A 12,451-nucleotide genomic window follows, 5' to 3' on the forward strand; every position below is an offset into this window, starting at 1 on the left:
ACCAACTCCTGGAGTTTACTTAAACTCATGTCCATTGAGTTGGTGATGCCATCCAACCATCTCATCCTCTGCCGTCCCCTTGTCCTCCCACCTTCAATCTTTCCCAGCATCAGGGTCTTTTCAAATGAGTCAGTTCTTTGCATCAGGTGGCCAAGGTGTTGGAGTTTCAGCTTCAGCATCAGTCCTTCCAATGAATATTCAGGACTGATATCCTTTAGGATGGACTGGTTGGATCTCCTTGCAGTCCAAGGGACTCTCAAGAGTCTTCTCCAACACCACAGTTCAAAAGCATCAATTCTTCAGCACTCGGCTTTCTTTATAGTCCAATTCTCACATCCATACATGACTACTGGAAAAACCATAGCCTTGACTAGATGGAACCTCTGTTGGCAAAGTAATGTGTCTGCTTTTTAATATGCTGTCTAGGTTGGTCATAACTTTTCTTCCAAGGAGTAAGCGTCTTTTAATTTCATTGCTGCAGTCACCATCTGCAGTGATTTTTGGAGCCCCCACAAAATAAAGTCTGCCACTGTTTCCATTGTTTCCCCATCTATTTGTGATGAAGTGATGGGACCAGATGCCATGATCTTAGTTTTCTGAATATTGAGCTTTAAGCCAGCTTTTTCACTCTCCTCTTTCACTTTCATCAAGAGGCTCTTTAGTTCTTCTTCGCTTTCTTCCATAAGTGTGGTGTCATCTGCATATCTGAGGTTATTGATATTTCTCCTGGCAATCTTGATTCCAGCTTGTGCTTCTTCCAGCCCAGCATTTCTCATGATGTACTCTGCATATAACTTAAATAAGCAGGGTGCCAATATACAGCCTTGACGTACTCCTTTTCCTATTTGGAACCAGTCTGTTGTTCCATGTCCAGTTCTAACTGTTGCTTCCTGACCTGCATACAGACTTTTCAAGAGGCAGGTCAGGTGGTCTGGTATTCCCATCTCTTTCAGAATTTTCCAGTTTATGGTGATCCACACAGTCAAAGGCTTTGCCATAGTCAATAAAGCAGAAATAGATGTTTTTCTGGAACTCTTTTGCTTTTTGATAATCCGACGGATGTTGACAATTTGATATCTGGTTCCTCTGCCTTTTCTAAAACCAGCTTGAACATCTGGAAGTTCATGGTCCACGTGCTGTTGAAGACTGTCTTGGAGAATTTTGAGTGTTACTTTACTAGCGTGTGAGATGAGTACAATTGTGCAGTAGTTTAAGCATTTTTTGGCATTGCCTTTCTTTGGGATTGGAATGAAAATTGACCTTTTCTGGTCCTGTGGCCACTGCTGAGTTTTCCAAATTTGCTGGTATATTAAGTGCAGCACTTTCACAGCATCATGTTTTAGGATTTGAAATAGCTCAACTGGAATTCCATCACCTCCACTAACTTTGTTCATAGTGATGCTTCCTAAGGCCCACTCGACTGCACATTCCAGAATGTCTGGCTCTAGGTAAGTGATCATACCATCGTGATTATCTGGGTCATGAAGATCTTTTTTGTACAGTTCTTCTGTGTATTCTTGCCACCTCTTCTTAATATCTTCTGCTTCTGTTAGGTCCATACCATTTCTGTCCTTTATCGAGCCCATCTTTGCATGAAATGTTCCCTTGGTATCTCTAATTTTCTTGAAGAGATCTCTAGTCTTTCCCATTCTGTTGTTTTCCTCTATTTCTTTGCATTGATTGCTGAGGAAGGCTTTCTCATCTCTCCTGGCTGTTCTTTGGAACTCTACATTCAGATGCTTATATCTTTCCTTTTCTCGTTTTCTTTTCACTTCTCGTCTATTCACAGCTATTTGTAAGGCCTCCTCAGACAGCCATTTTTCTTTTTTGCATTTATTTTTCTTGGGGATGGTCTTGCTCCCTGTCTCCTGTACAATGTCGTGAACCTCTGTCTATAGTTCATCAGGCACTCTGTCTATCAGAGCTAATCCCTTGAATCTATTTCTCACTTCCACTGTATAATCATAAGGGATTTGATTTAGGTCATACCTGAATGGTCTAGTGGTTTTCCGTACTTTCTTCAATTTAAGTCTGAATTTGGCAATAAGGATTTCATGATCAGAGCCACAATCAGCTCCTGGTCTTGTTTTTGCTGACTGTATAGAGCTTCTCCATCTTTGGCTGCAAAGAATATAATCAATCTGATTTCGGTGTTGACCATCTGGTGATGTCCATGTGTAGAGTCTTCTCTTGTGTTGTTGAAAGAGGATGTTTGCTATGACCAGTGTGTTCTCTTGGAAAAACTCTATTAGCCTTTGCCTTGCTTCATTCTGTACCTCAAGGCCAAATTTGCCTTGGAGTACATAATTATTTCAAAATAAAAAGTTAAAAAATAATATTGCCAGTGGGTTTCCCCTTTGGTTGTACATGAGTATCAGCTGGGGAGCTTTATAAAAACCCCATATTCAGACTGTACCCCAGAGCCATCTGCATCTCTGCTTGTGAGTACCAGTATAGGTATATATTAGGATTCTTAACTCTTGTCCTTGTTTTCCACTAAATTAGAAAAATCCAAAAACAAACCAACCCCTTCCCCCCACTTTCCTCAGGCTTAGTTCTCTAGCCTGTCCTGGGTATCGCAGGTCTCTCTCCCAAGGTCAGATTCTCTTATCTGTTGTGTTGTTATGGTCATGGCTGGAATTTAGTGGAGCCCTGCCCACTGTGCAGACACCAGGAGGCATCACTATTTGATGTCTCTGTGGTTGGTCTGGAGAACAATGAGAGAAGCAGACCGGAAAGAAAGAAGAGTAGAGGAAGACAGCGGTGAGGTGGGCCACAGGAGGTCGGGGGCCTTAGAGACAGTGCTGATGAAAGGGCCTGGGTCTAGTTCACTGCCTGGGCCACATCTGCTGGAGCAAATGCATCCCAAGACTGCTTGAACGGCTGTCCTGCTTTTGCCTCACCTTGAGGTTCTACTGACAGTCTTGAAATACAAATCTGATCACACCCTCTTCCCCAGATACTGCACATACTTGAAATATCCTTCCTTGGCTTTTCCTTGGTTTGAGGCTAGAGATTAAGCTCTTGAACGTGGTCCACCCATGGGCTGCAGCTCCCACCCTTCTTTCCAGCTTTGTCTCTCCATTTTCTGCGAGTCTTTGTGGAGTGATTTTTGTCTCCTAACATTCGTCACTCTTAAAATTTGAAATTTGTTTTTGTGGTTCTTTGACGAATGTCCAGCATCCCTCCTGGACTGAGGGGCTGTGGCCTCTGTGTAGCATTGTGTCTCCGTGACTGGTGCAGTGATGCTTTTCCATATTTGTTGAATGAGTGACTATCTTTGTTGCTTGTTTCCCGATGTTTGTGGTTATTGGCACGCTTGGGAACTTAGTTCTTACTCTTTGGATGGTGGTGGTCCTAAGCTCCTGGTATGGGAAGTGATATGGCCCGAGGATTGCCGAAGGAACTGATGCTCCTGGCTCTGCGAGATACACCTGTGTCAAATCCAGTGGTGGAGCTAGCAGTCAACTTGAAGATGGCCTGCTGAGAAGTGGTCTTGGGGTTCTAATTCGAATTGATGTTTATGTTCTTTGCTTTTCTTTTTGAAAGTGAAAGTGAAGTCGCTCAGTTGTGTCCAACTCTTTGCGACCCCATGGACTGTAGCCTACCAGGCTCCTCTGTCCATACTAGCTTAGAATTGCATTGCCTGCTGACAGGATACCACATAGCCTTAAATTTGGGGGCTGTAAGGATCTGTGGCTTCTCAGGTAGCTCAGTGGTAAAGAATTCTGCCAATGCAGTTGACACATGAGATGTGGGTTCGATCCCTGGGTTAGGAAGAGCCCCCGGAGAAGGGAATGGCAACCCACTCTTGTATTCTTGCCTGGGAAATCCTATGAACAGAGGAGCCTGGCAGGCTACAGTCCATGGAATCACAAAAGAGATTGGATATGACTGAGTGAGCATGCACACACAAGGATCTATGCAGTAATATAGAAACTACGTATATGCTATGAGAGAAAAAAAGCAGGCTACATAATTGTATATGCAGCATGTTACACAAACACCAAATCATGTGTGTGTGTGTGTGTGTGGAAAATGCTAAATGTTACTAGTGGAGGTTTTGGCTTCTTTGTTTCTAAGATTTTTGAAAGTTGATTTAAAATGGAAAATTATGTATTTTCATCTGATTTGTTTACTTTACCTCAGAGATTGAGGTGCATTCAGTCCTTCGACTTCTTGTGATGGGAGTAGCTCCCAGACGTATGTTACTTTTTCTGAATTGTTTTTAAATCCCTCTTGTCTTCGGAAAGAGTATCAGGAAGCAGCAAATAATGAAAGTAACAAATGAGCTGGGTTAATGGTATGTAACCCTTGCTGTGTAACTTGGTTCAAATTTTTATCAGGTCTGTAGTTATCTGAGTGTGTAGTGATAAAGCATCTTTATTTCATCACAAATGGTGACTCAGCACTAGTTTTGGAGTGAGAGCTGAGCTTTCCCACCTTGGGCAAGTTATTTAAGCTGTCTGAGTTTCATTCATTCATCAAATGTTTATTGAGTGTTTGCTGTGTTATAGTTACTAGGGAAGACACTGAACAAATCAGACAAAAATCCTTGCTCTCGTGGAATTTACATCCTAGTGGGATAGATGGACAATAAGCTATCAACATAATGAACAAGTTACATAATATGTTGGTGGGAAGAAAAGCAGAGGAGGGGGGGTATGGGATGTTGAGCATGGGATTGTAGTTTGTGATAAGGAGACCAGCACAAGCCTCACTGAAAAGGTAACCTTTAAGTCAAGACTTCAAGAAGTGAGGAGGGGAGCCCTGTGGGGATCTGTGGAGAGAACCTTTCGGTCAGAGGCAATAAAATAAATAGCACATGCAAAGGCCCTGAGGAAGGAAAGTCTGTGGTGTGTTGGAAGAGCAACAGAGACTAGTATGCTTGAGGGGAGAGACCCAGAGGGAAGCAACAGGGAAAGGGCTTAGAGGTCACGGGGCTGCAGGTCTGGTCGGGCTACTCTAAGCCTGGGGATGCTGAGTGAGATGGGAAGTAATCGTGCAAGCAGTGAAGTGGTGTGACTGGGGTGCTCTAACTGGTTCCTTCCGGCTGCAGCATTCAGGACAAACTGCAGGGGACAAAAGGTGGAAGCAGGGAGGGCGGTTTGGAGGCCCATGCAGGAGTCCCGGGGAGCCCAGAGAAGAAGTGGTCAGATTCTGGATGCTTCTGAAGGTAGAGCCACCAAGATTTGCGCATAAGGCTGGTTGTGTGTGGTGAGAAAGACGGAGGAGGGAGGGGGGATGGCAAGGTTTTGGTACTGAGCCCCAGGAAGCAGATTGAAGATGTGGGTCTGGATTTCAAGGCTAGAGACAGGAATTTAGGGGTCTTTGAAAGCCCAGACTGGCCGAGATCACCAGGGCAGAGAGTGAGGTCAGAGAAGAGAGGAGTTGTGCCCCTTCCTCCCACTACAGTGTTGAAAGTAAAACCAGAATTGAGACTGATAGGTAGTGGTCAGAAGGGGAGGAGAAGATTCAGGGAAGTGAATGTTCTGAAAGTAGGAGAAGGTGCTTCAGGCCCGGAGAGAGAGTGGTCACTTGGGCCCAGACTCTCTCCCCAGGTGGCTCCCAGCATGGGGTGTGAACTGCACATTGTTACTATTGTTATTAATAATGATGAGCACCCGATATAAGGGGAATTTTTAGCAGGGGCTTTTCTACCCCTCTCCAGAATGAGTCCAAGTTTGGGCATATAAAGGAAAACTGCTACTATTCTTAACTGCTCAATATAACACTATTCTCTAATGTTCATGCATTTACATACAGAATATCTCTAATATTTTAAAAAAATCTAATCAGTAGTATTGGAGCTCTTAAATCACATTGTAATAAGAGTTAGAATTTTTTTAAAAAATTAGTTTTACACGCCTGCCAAATGTACAAATTCTTCAAGCTTATAAATTTTGATATGGGGAAAAAAAAAAGTTGGTGTCTCCAAAACCAGGAAGCAGAACATTCCAAGTTTATAGCACAAAGTAAATTTGATGCGGTGCATAAAATCTTTGTTCAAGAAGGCCTTACGGAATGAATGCCATCTTCCAAAGTTTATTGAAGGACATGAAATGATAGTCGTTTAAAATAAAAATGGTAATTTTTAGAATAAAAGTTTTCATATGTGAACAAGTTGTGTGGTAACTAAACTTCTCCTTTTTTGATTTTCAACTCATCCATTCAACTTTTACTTGATGATGACCTTTTAAAAATCATATTTTCATCTAAGATTTCTTTTTCATGGTGCAGGTAGACGAATCTGCATGAAAGTGTCTATAGTGTGGATCATATCGAGAAGCCAATATTCCCCCTTCCCCGTAGTACACACACTGTGTGTGGGAAGAGAGTTTACCATGGCCTTGTCTTTTTACTTGGTCATTTCAGCCTTTTCTGCTGTGACCTGTGAGCCTGGTCAGGTCAGCCACGTTCAGCATGTCCTTACTGAGGTCTGTGCCCAGGACTCAGTGTGCTTTGACCTGGAGCAGTCATGCCTGGTGGTCTAGAAGCTGGACTCTGTATTTATTAGCCCTGAGACCTTGGGGAGGCCATTTGATCCTTCTGCCCAGGTGTCCATTTCTTTCTTCTTATGAAAAATGGGAAGGCTGACAACGATATATCTTTTAGTTAGTGTCCTTGGAAGAATGCACGAGAGTACACATGTAAGGCAACTGAGAAGTGTTTGATACTTATTAATCAGTCAGCAAATGTTAGCTGTTAATACAAGTGTTTAGCCATGCTAAGAGATTGGGAAGATACAGAGATGAGAGTTTTCCAGTTGGATGCTGTGGGCAGTGGTGCCGAGATGGAGGTAGGGCTCAGGTAGGGGCACAGGGAGTGCCACAGGCTGTGACGCCCTTCATCCCAGTCAGCCTGGCAGGGAGCTTCTGAGCCCAGATGCCCGAGAGAAGAGCAGAAACAGGTAGCAACAGGCACTGCCCCTACCCCAGGGCAGTGATTAGCAAGAGCTGGTGGGGGGTGGGGTGGGCAGTGTGACCTCAGCTTGAAAGCCACCTAGGGTCTGGGGAGGAGGCTGGAGACACAAGGTCTGTCCTGAAGCTCTATGTGGACAGGACACCTCATGGGCTGCCCAGGAGACATTTGGTTTCACTTTGGTTTCTTAACTCCCAAGGGGATTTGAAATAATGTATCCCCCACCCCCTGACTCCCAGGCTCAGGGGTAAACTTCCTCTTCTTTCTGCCCCTGTGGAAGATGAGACAAGAAGTTCTTGAGGGAGGTTCAGGGAGAGGAAAGGTGGAAAAGTGAATGTGTCTTTAATGAGTGTTCACTGCACACAGTAACGCAAAAGCCACACACGGATGTGTTCAGCTATTTGTGGAATGAAGTACGTGGCGTTGGGCCCTGTTAGCCCTTGGCTGCCTGTTTTGCTCGTCACGGAGGAAGGAGAGTTTCATTTGTTGTCATCCTTCCTCTGGGACCACCAGGTTTTTCTCAAGAAAAGTGACACAGAAATGATATCCTGTGTCTGGGTGTCCGGGTGGAAAACAACACAGGCTGGTCTGCGTTTGTGAGCTGCGAGCTTGTCCGAGCCAAAACATGCCCTGCCCTGGCTTTCTTGAGGCAGGTGGTCCCAGATCGAGGTCCAGAGTGAGGAGCCTGCGGTGCCACTGCGTTCCCAGGTGGCGTGGGGACACTCTGGCCACCGCCTCCTCTTGCACCCAGTCTTTCTTCGAATGAGGCAGGACAGCTCCTTGGTGGCGGCCCTGAAGCTCTCAGGGCTGTAATTTTCCTGGCTGTAAAACAAGGCCATGGTCAAGATCTGAGATAACGAGTATCGGTACAGTGGGGGGCTAGGTGACAATGAAAAAGGACTGGTTTTTGCACATTGTGGAAGAAAAAAATTCAAATTATCTTTAAAAGACTTACTGTAGATGTGCATCTTAGTCATGACTGTAATAAACTATAATTGGCATTGATAAAACATGAATGTGGTCTTAGCAAAGCTGAGTGTGTTTGGACAACACCTCATTGTCTGCAGTGTGATGCCAGCTACTGAAGTGTTTGGTCACTTGGGATTTGTTTTCTGACCACATAGATTCATAGTAAAGAAATGGTATCCGAATCAATAGGTTGGCAGGTTGTAGGTAGAAGATACCTTATGACTGTTTAACATGGTAATTATTATCGAGTTATAGCCGCTAGACCTGTAGTCACACTTAATATTGAGGCCTTCATGGGCACAAATAGAAAAGGAATCAGGTTTATTGCTGGTCATGCTGTATCTGCTCACAGCCTGCCTTGTGTTCAGTCTTTAACTGTTCCTCTTGGCAGCAAAATCATGAGTGTGTGCACAACTTTTCTCTCCCCAAATCTTGAAACTGGAATAATTGTCAACCTGACTACAAAAAAAGTACATCTGCCATATGAAAGTAGCTTCAGCTTTTCTGTGTCAAATGAGTAATTATGACATTAGACTCTGATGACACATAATATGAACTTTGAAAAGTATTTGACTATGGAGCATGTCAGGTTTGTGTGGTTTCTTTCAACTGTTGAGAAATTGCTTCTTTGTGCTTATTGATACTTTTTTTCCAGAGAGTGTGTGTTATTTGGTTCAAAATGTCACATGACAGATGCTCTCTTTGGTACATATAATCTATGCAATTATAATGCGAGCTTCTCCTGTCAGTGGTGGTTAAAAATCTATATGCCTTTATTCTCTTATAGCCTGTGATATTTTTTATTCAATTTAACTCACCCTTTTATTTTAAAACTTGAATTTGAATGGATTCCATTAACAGGTATTTTAAGGTGACCATTAAGACTAGGATGCTGCCAACTTTCAGCTAAACATCATCCCCAGCCCTTGAGCTGGAAGTGCAGTCTAATTTCGAGCTTATTGCAGTGCAGGAAGGTAAACAGCTGTGGTAACAACACAGCACAGTTGACGAGTGATGGTTCTCAGGCAGGGGAAAGTGTTATTTAGCTGTCTGACTGGTCACCCTGATTGCAGTTCTACCTGGAGTGCATCTAACAGAACCACACATGGTGATTAAAGCTACAGATTCATCGTTGGTGGAGTCATCCCATTTAAGGCTCATTACAGCCAAGCTTAGGCCTGTCTTCATTCATTACAAAAAAAGCCGAATGAAGATGCATTCTACTGAAAATGATTTCCTTTTAATTGGCATATACAAGTGAATACTAAAGCATAAAAATAAGTAAAAATCACCTTCTTTGATAATGAAACTTAACTGGAGGGCCCTTCTTGGTCTGTGCCAGGCATTTGCCATCCCCTGGCTGTGGTCACACAGGCTCCTCTCAGCCCTGCAACCCGTCTCAGGGTCTGTCATGATGGCAGAGATTGGTAGGTTATTCATGTCTGCCCATTTTTCCCCCAGAGTGGCTAGAATGGTTGGAAGTACAGAGAAGAAGTGTGTTAAATATTCATCTAGTTTAATTGAATTGAATATACAATCCTTAAGATTAATCGGAAGTTTTGGAGTCTTTAATGGTTCATTTTTTTCATAGCATATAATTTACTTGCTATTATCTAAGGTAGTGAATTATTTAAGTAAAAAGAGGAAGTTCTTTCCACGAGATGGATCTTACTGAGCCTTTGCTGCTTTCATTCATATGCGATGAAAGGTTATATTAATTTACGAACGCAGATAAGGGGAGACATGGCAGTCTGAGGTTTAAGGTGTGTGATATTAGGTTCCCATGTGTTGCCTGATATACTGCAGCCTGGGACCCAGCACTTGTTGAATGACCTGTGGTTCACAGGCACATGCATTAGTAACTTCAAATTCCCATGAATATGAATAGTAATGGTTGGCTATCAGTTTAAAGGACAGTGAATCAATTAACATGTAATATTGTCATGTACTTTGATTTATGAACATGCACAAATAAATTGTTCTCTTTTAAGACATTAATTTTTCTATTTTAGTTTCTTCTTTTACTTTGACACTAAAATTGAATGGTATTGGGGTGATTTAAATTTTTTCATAAAAGTTTCTGAGGTGTTGCCAAAAATGATGGTTATTTTTTAAAATTCAGGAGACTTCTATGTATTGTTGAACAAGAACCAAATGTATACATATCTCAGTCTATTTATATTATAGTACCGTTTCCCACTGTGGCCACCCACACCTTAAACTTGAAATGTTACCGATCTATTAAAATATAGAAGGGCATGAGAATGTAAGCAACATCTACCTACCCACCACCTAGTTTTATCAAATGTTACCATTTTGTCATACCTACTTTTGATTCTTTAAAAATCAGTAAAGAGACTTCTGATTTCAGCTCAGAGACATAGAGAGTTGCAAAAATGTCCCTCCCACACTTACAAGAAAAAATCTGGACAGACTAGAAATGAACAGAGAACAAGTTTGCAGAGCAAACAGTCATTTCAGAATCTGGAGAGAGAGGAGGGCACTTTCTGAGACACAAGACTTTTGCTTACTCGAGACAGAAGCCACCAGGCGCCACAGAAGCAGGTAGAAAGATGGAGCTTGCGTTTTGACAGATTGCTGGAGGCTGAGTGTAGGCTAACACCATTGTGAAGCTCCTCAGGGCAGTGGTGGGGTAGAAGGGAGTCTTACCCTTTCCTAGGCTTTTCCTGCCAAGAAGCCCACCTGGCTCTCACAGCAAAGCCTGGGGAAAATCCAGAGAAAACTCACGGTGTGGGCTGGGGGTACTGTCTCAGGAACCGCTGAGAAATCTGCTTAGATCCTTGTCCCTCAAGGAACAGAAGGTTTCTTCTGTGGGGGGAAGGATGCGGTCTGAGCGCGCTGGTGAAATACCATTGCAGCTGGAGGCAGGAATTCCACTCAGCCCCAGCCCCTACCTCGCAGTCTTTCTCTGCTTGGAGAAGGGCCTCAAGGCTGTGGACTGAAGACACTGGAGGACACCCCCTGCAGCTGAGGGAAGGGGTGAGGGGCTCTGCCCCTGAGTGAGGAGCAGAAGCACTTTAAAGGCAAATCCCCAACCCTCAGACGAAGGCCCCATGTGCATTCCAAAGACTGGGAATCAGAATATTTGAGAACCCATTCTCCCCCAACATGCTAAGAAGCCTCCTGGAGTTAACAACAGTGGATTTCAACAGGAAGAGCTACTAGAGACAGGTTCTGTCTGAGGAACAATAGAAAGGGAACCCCTAAAGTCAAGGGTGGGGGAATCACCAGAGGAATTTCTAAGTTTCTAATGTCCTTGGGACCAATACACGGCAACATAGCCCAACTGTTGACTAAATTAGCATAAATCCCCTAGTAGGGGCTCATTTATCTCAGTAGCTACTGCTGCTGCTGCTGCTGCTGCTGCTAAGTTGCTTCAGTCGTGTCTGACTCTGTACGACCCCATAGATGGCAGCCCACCAGGCTCCCCCATCCCTGGGATTCTCCAGGCAAGAACACTGGAGTGGGTTGCCATTTCCTCCTCCAATGCATGAAAGTGAAAAGTGAAAGTGAAGTCGCTCAGTCATGTCCGACTCTTAGCGACCCCATGGACTGCAGCCCACCAGACTCCTCCGTCCATGGGATTTTCCAGGCAAGAGTACTGGAGTGGGGTGCCATTGCCTTCTCCACAGTAGCTACTACCCTATACAAAATGTCTGGCTTTCAATCCCCAAAATACAAGGCATGCCAGAAGGCCACAAAATGCAGTCTGAAGAGGCAAAGCCATCATCAGAACCAGATGCAGATATGACAGAGTGTTGAAACTGTCAAACACATAGATTACCTAGGTCTGTCCACTGAGTGCCCTTCATGTGCCAGGTGCCAGTTTTGGAATGCACTTCACAAGGTCTCTGCCCTTAGAGAGTATATATTCTAACAGAGGAAAGAGAACATGAGAACAGACAAGCAAAAAAAATCACAGATCATGAAACATGCAGCAGAGAAATACATGAGGGGGAAAGGATCGAGTGACTGGTGGAGTGTGTGAGCTGTTTCTGTTTCATCCAGAGTCATCAGAGAAGGCCTCGGGGGCAAGGTGACATTGTAGCTCACACCTGAGTGATGAGGCTCCTCTGTGACTAAGGGCCATCTGAGTAGAGAATAGCAAGTGCAAAGGCCCTGAGCCATGAACAACCTTGGATCCCCTCAGCTTTAGAAGGTCACAGCACTATGGGGATGTTGCTGATGAGAGTGACCCTTGCAGCTGTCACTGTCAAGACTAACCCAGAGCGGAAGTAGTACATGGGGTTTCTTCCTGCTCTCATTCTTCTGTTTTTTAAACACAGACAGGAATTACTCCTCTCTCCCTACATTTTGAGGGACAGTGAGAGTTTATTATTTAATAAATAATAAACTTTTTAAATAGCTACTTCAGGACCTGACATAGAGGGAAAAGGAACGTGAATTGCTGTTGTGAGTAGAAGTCTTATTCTTTATCCATTAAGGGAGTGTTACTTACTCCTCTTCATAATTGTAGAGAATGTGCATAAATTCAGCTAATCCTCACCCCCAGACCCCCACCCCAAATAGTGATTATTCC

The 12,451-nt window shown here is 43.8% G+C and overlaps 1 protein-coding gene across 6 annotated transcripts in view; it reads left to right on the plus strand.

Moving 5' to 3' along the window:
• Positions 1-12,451, plus strand: part of SH3KBP1 (SH3 domain containing kinase binding protein 1) — a 331,797-nt gene that overhangs the window by 59,786 nt on the left and 259,560 nt on the right. The window contains exon 1 of one of the 6 annotated variants that reach the window (XM_061407996.1): positions 5,072-5,176. The exons of the other annotated variants lie outside the window; for them this stretch is intronic. Within the exon in view, the coding sequence (XP_061263980.1) occupies positions 5,165-5,176 (12 nt within the window). The 5' untranslated portion in view covers positions 5,072-5,164. Of the gene's footprint in view, positions 1-5,071; positions 5,177-12,451 lie in introns of those variants that run through there. 6 annotated transcript variants of the gene reach the window in all.

The sequence above is a fragment of the Bos javanicus genome, chromosome X (assembly GCF_032452875.1).
Source record: "Bos javanicus breed banteng chromosome X, ARS-OSU_banteng_1.0, whole genome shotgun sequence".
Lineage (NCBI taxonomy): Eukaryota > Metazoa > Chordata > Mammalia > Artiodactyla > Bovidae > Bos > Bos javanicus.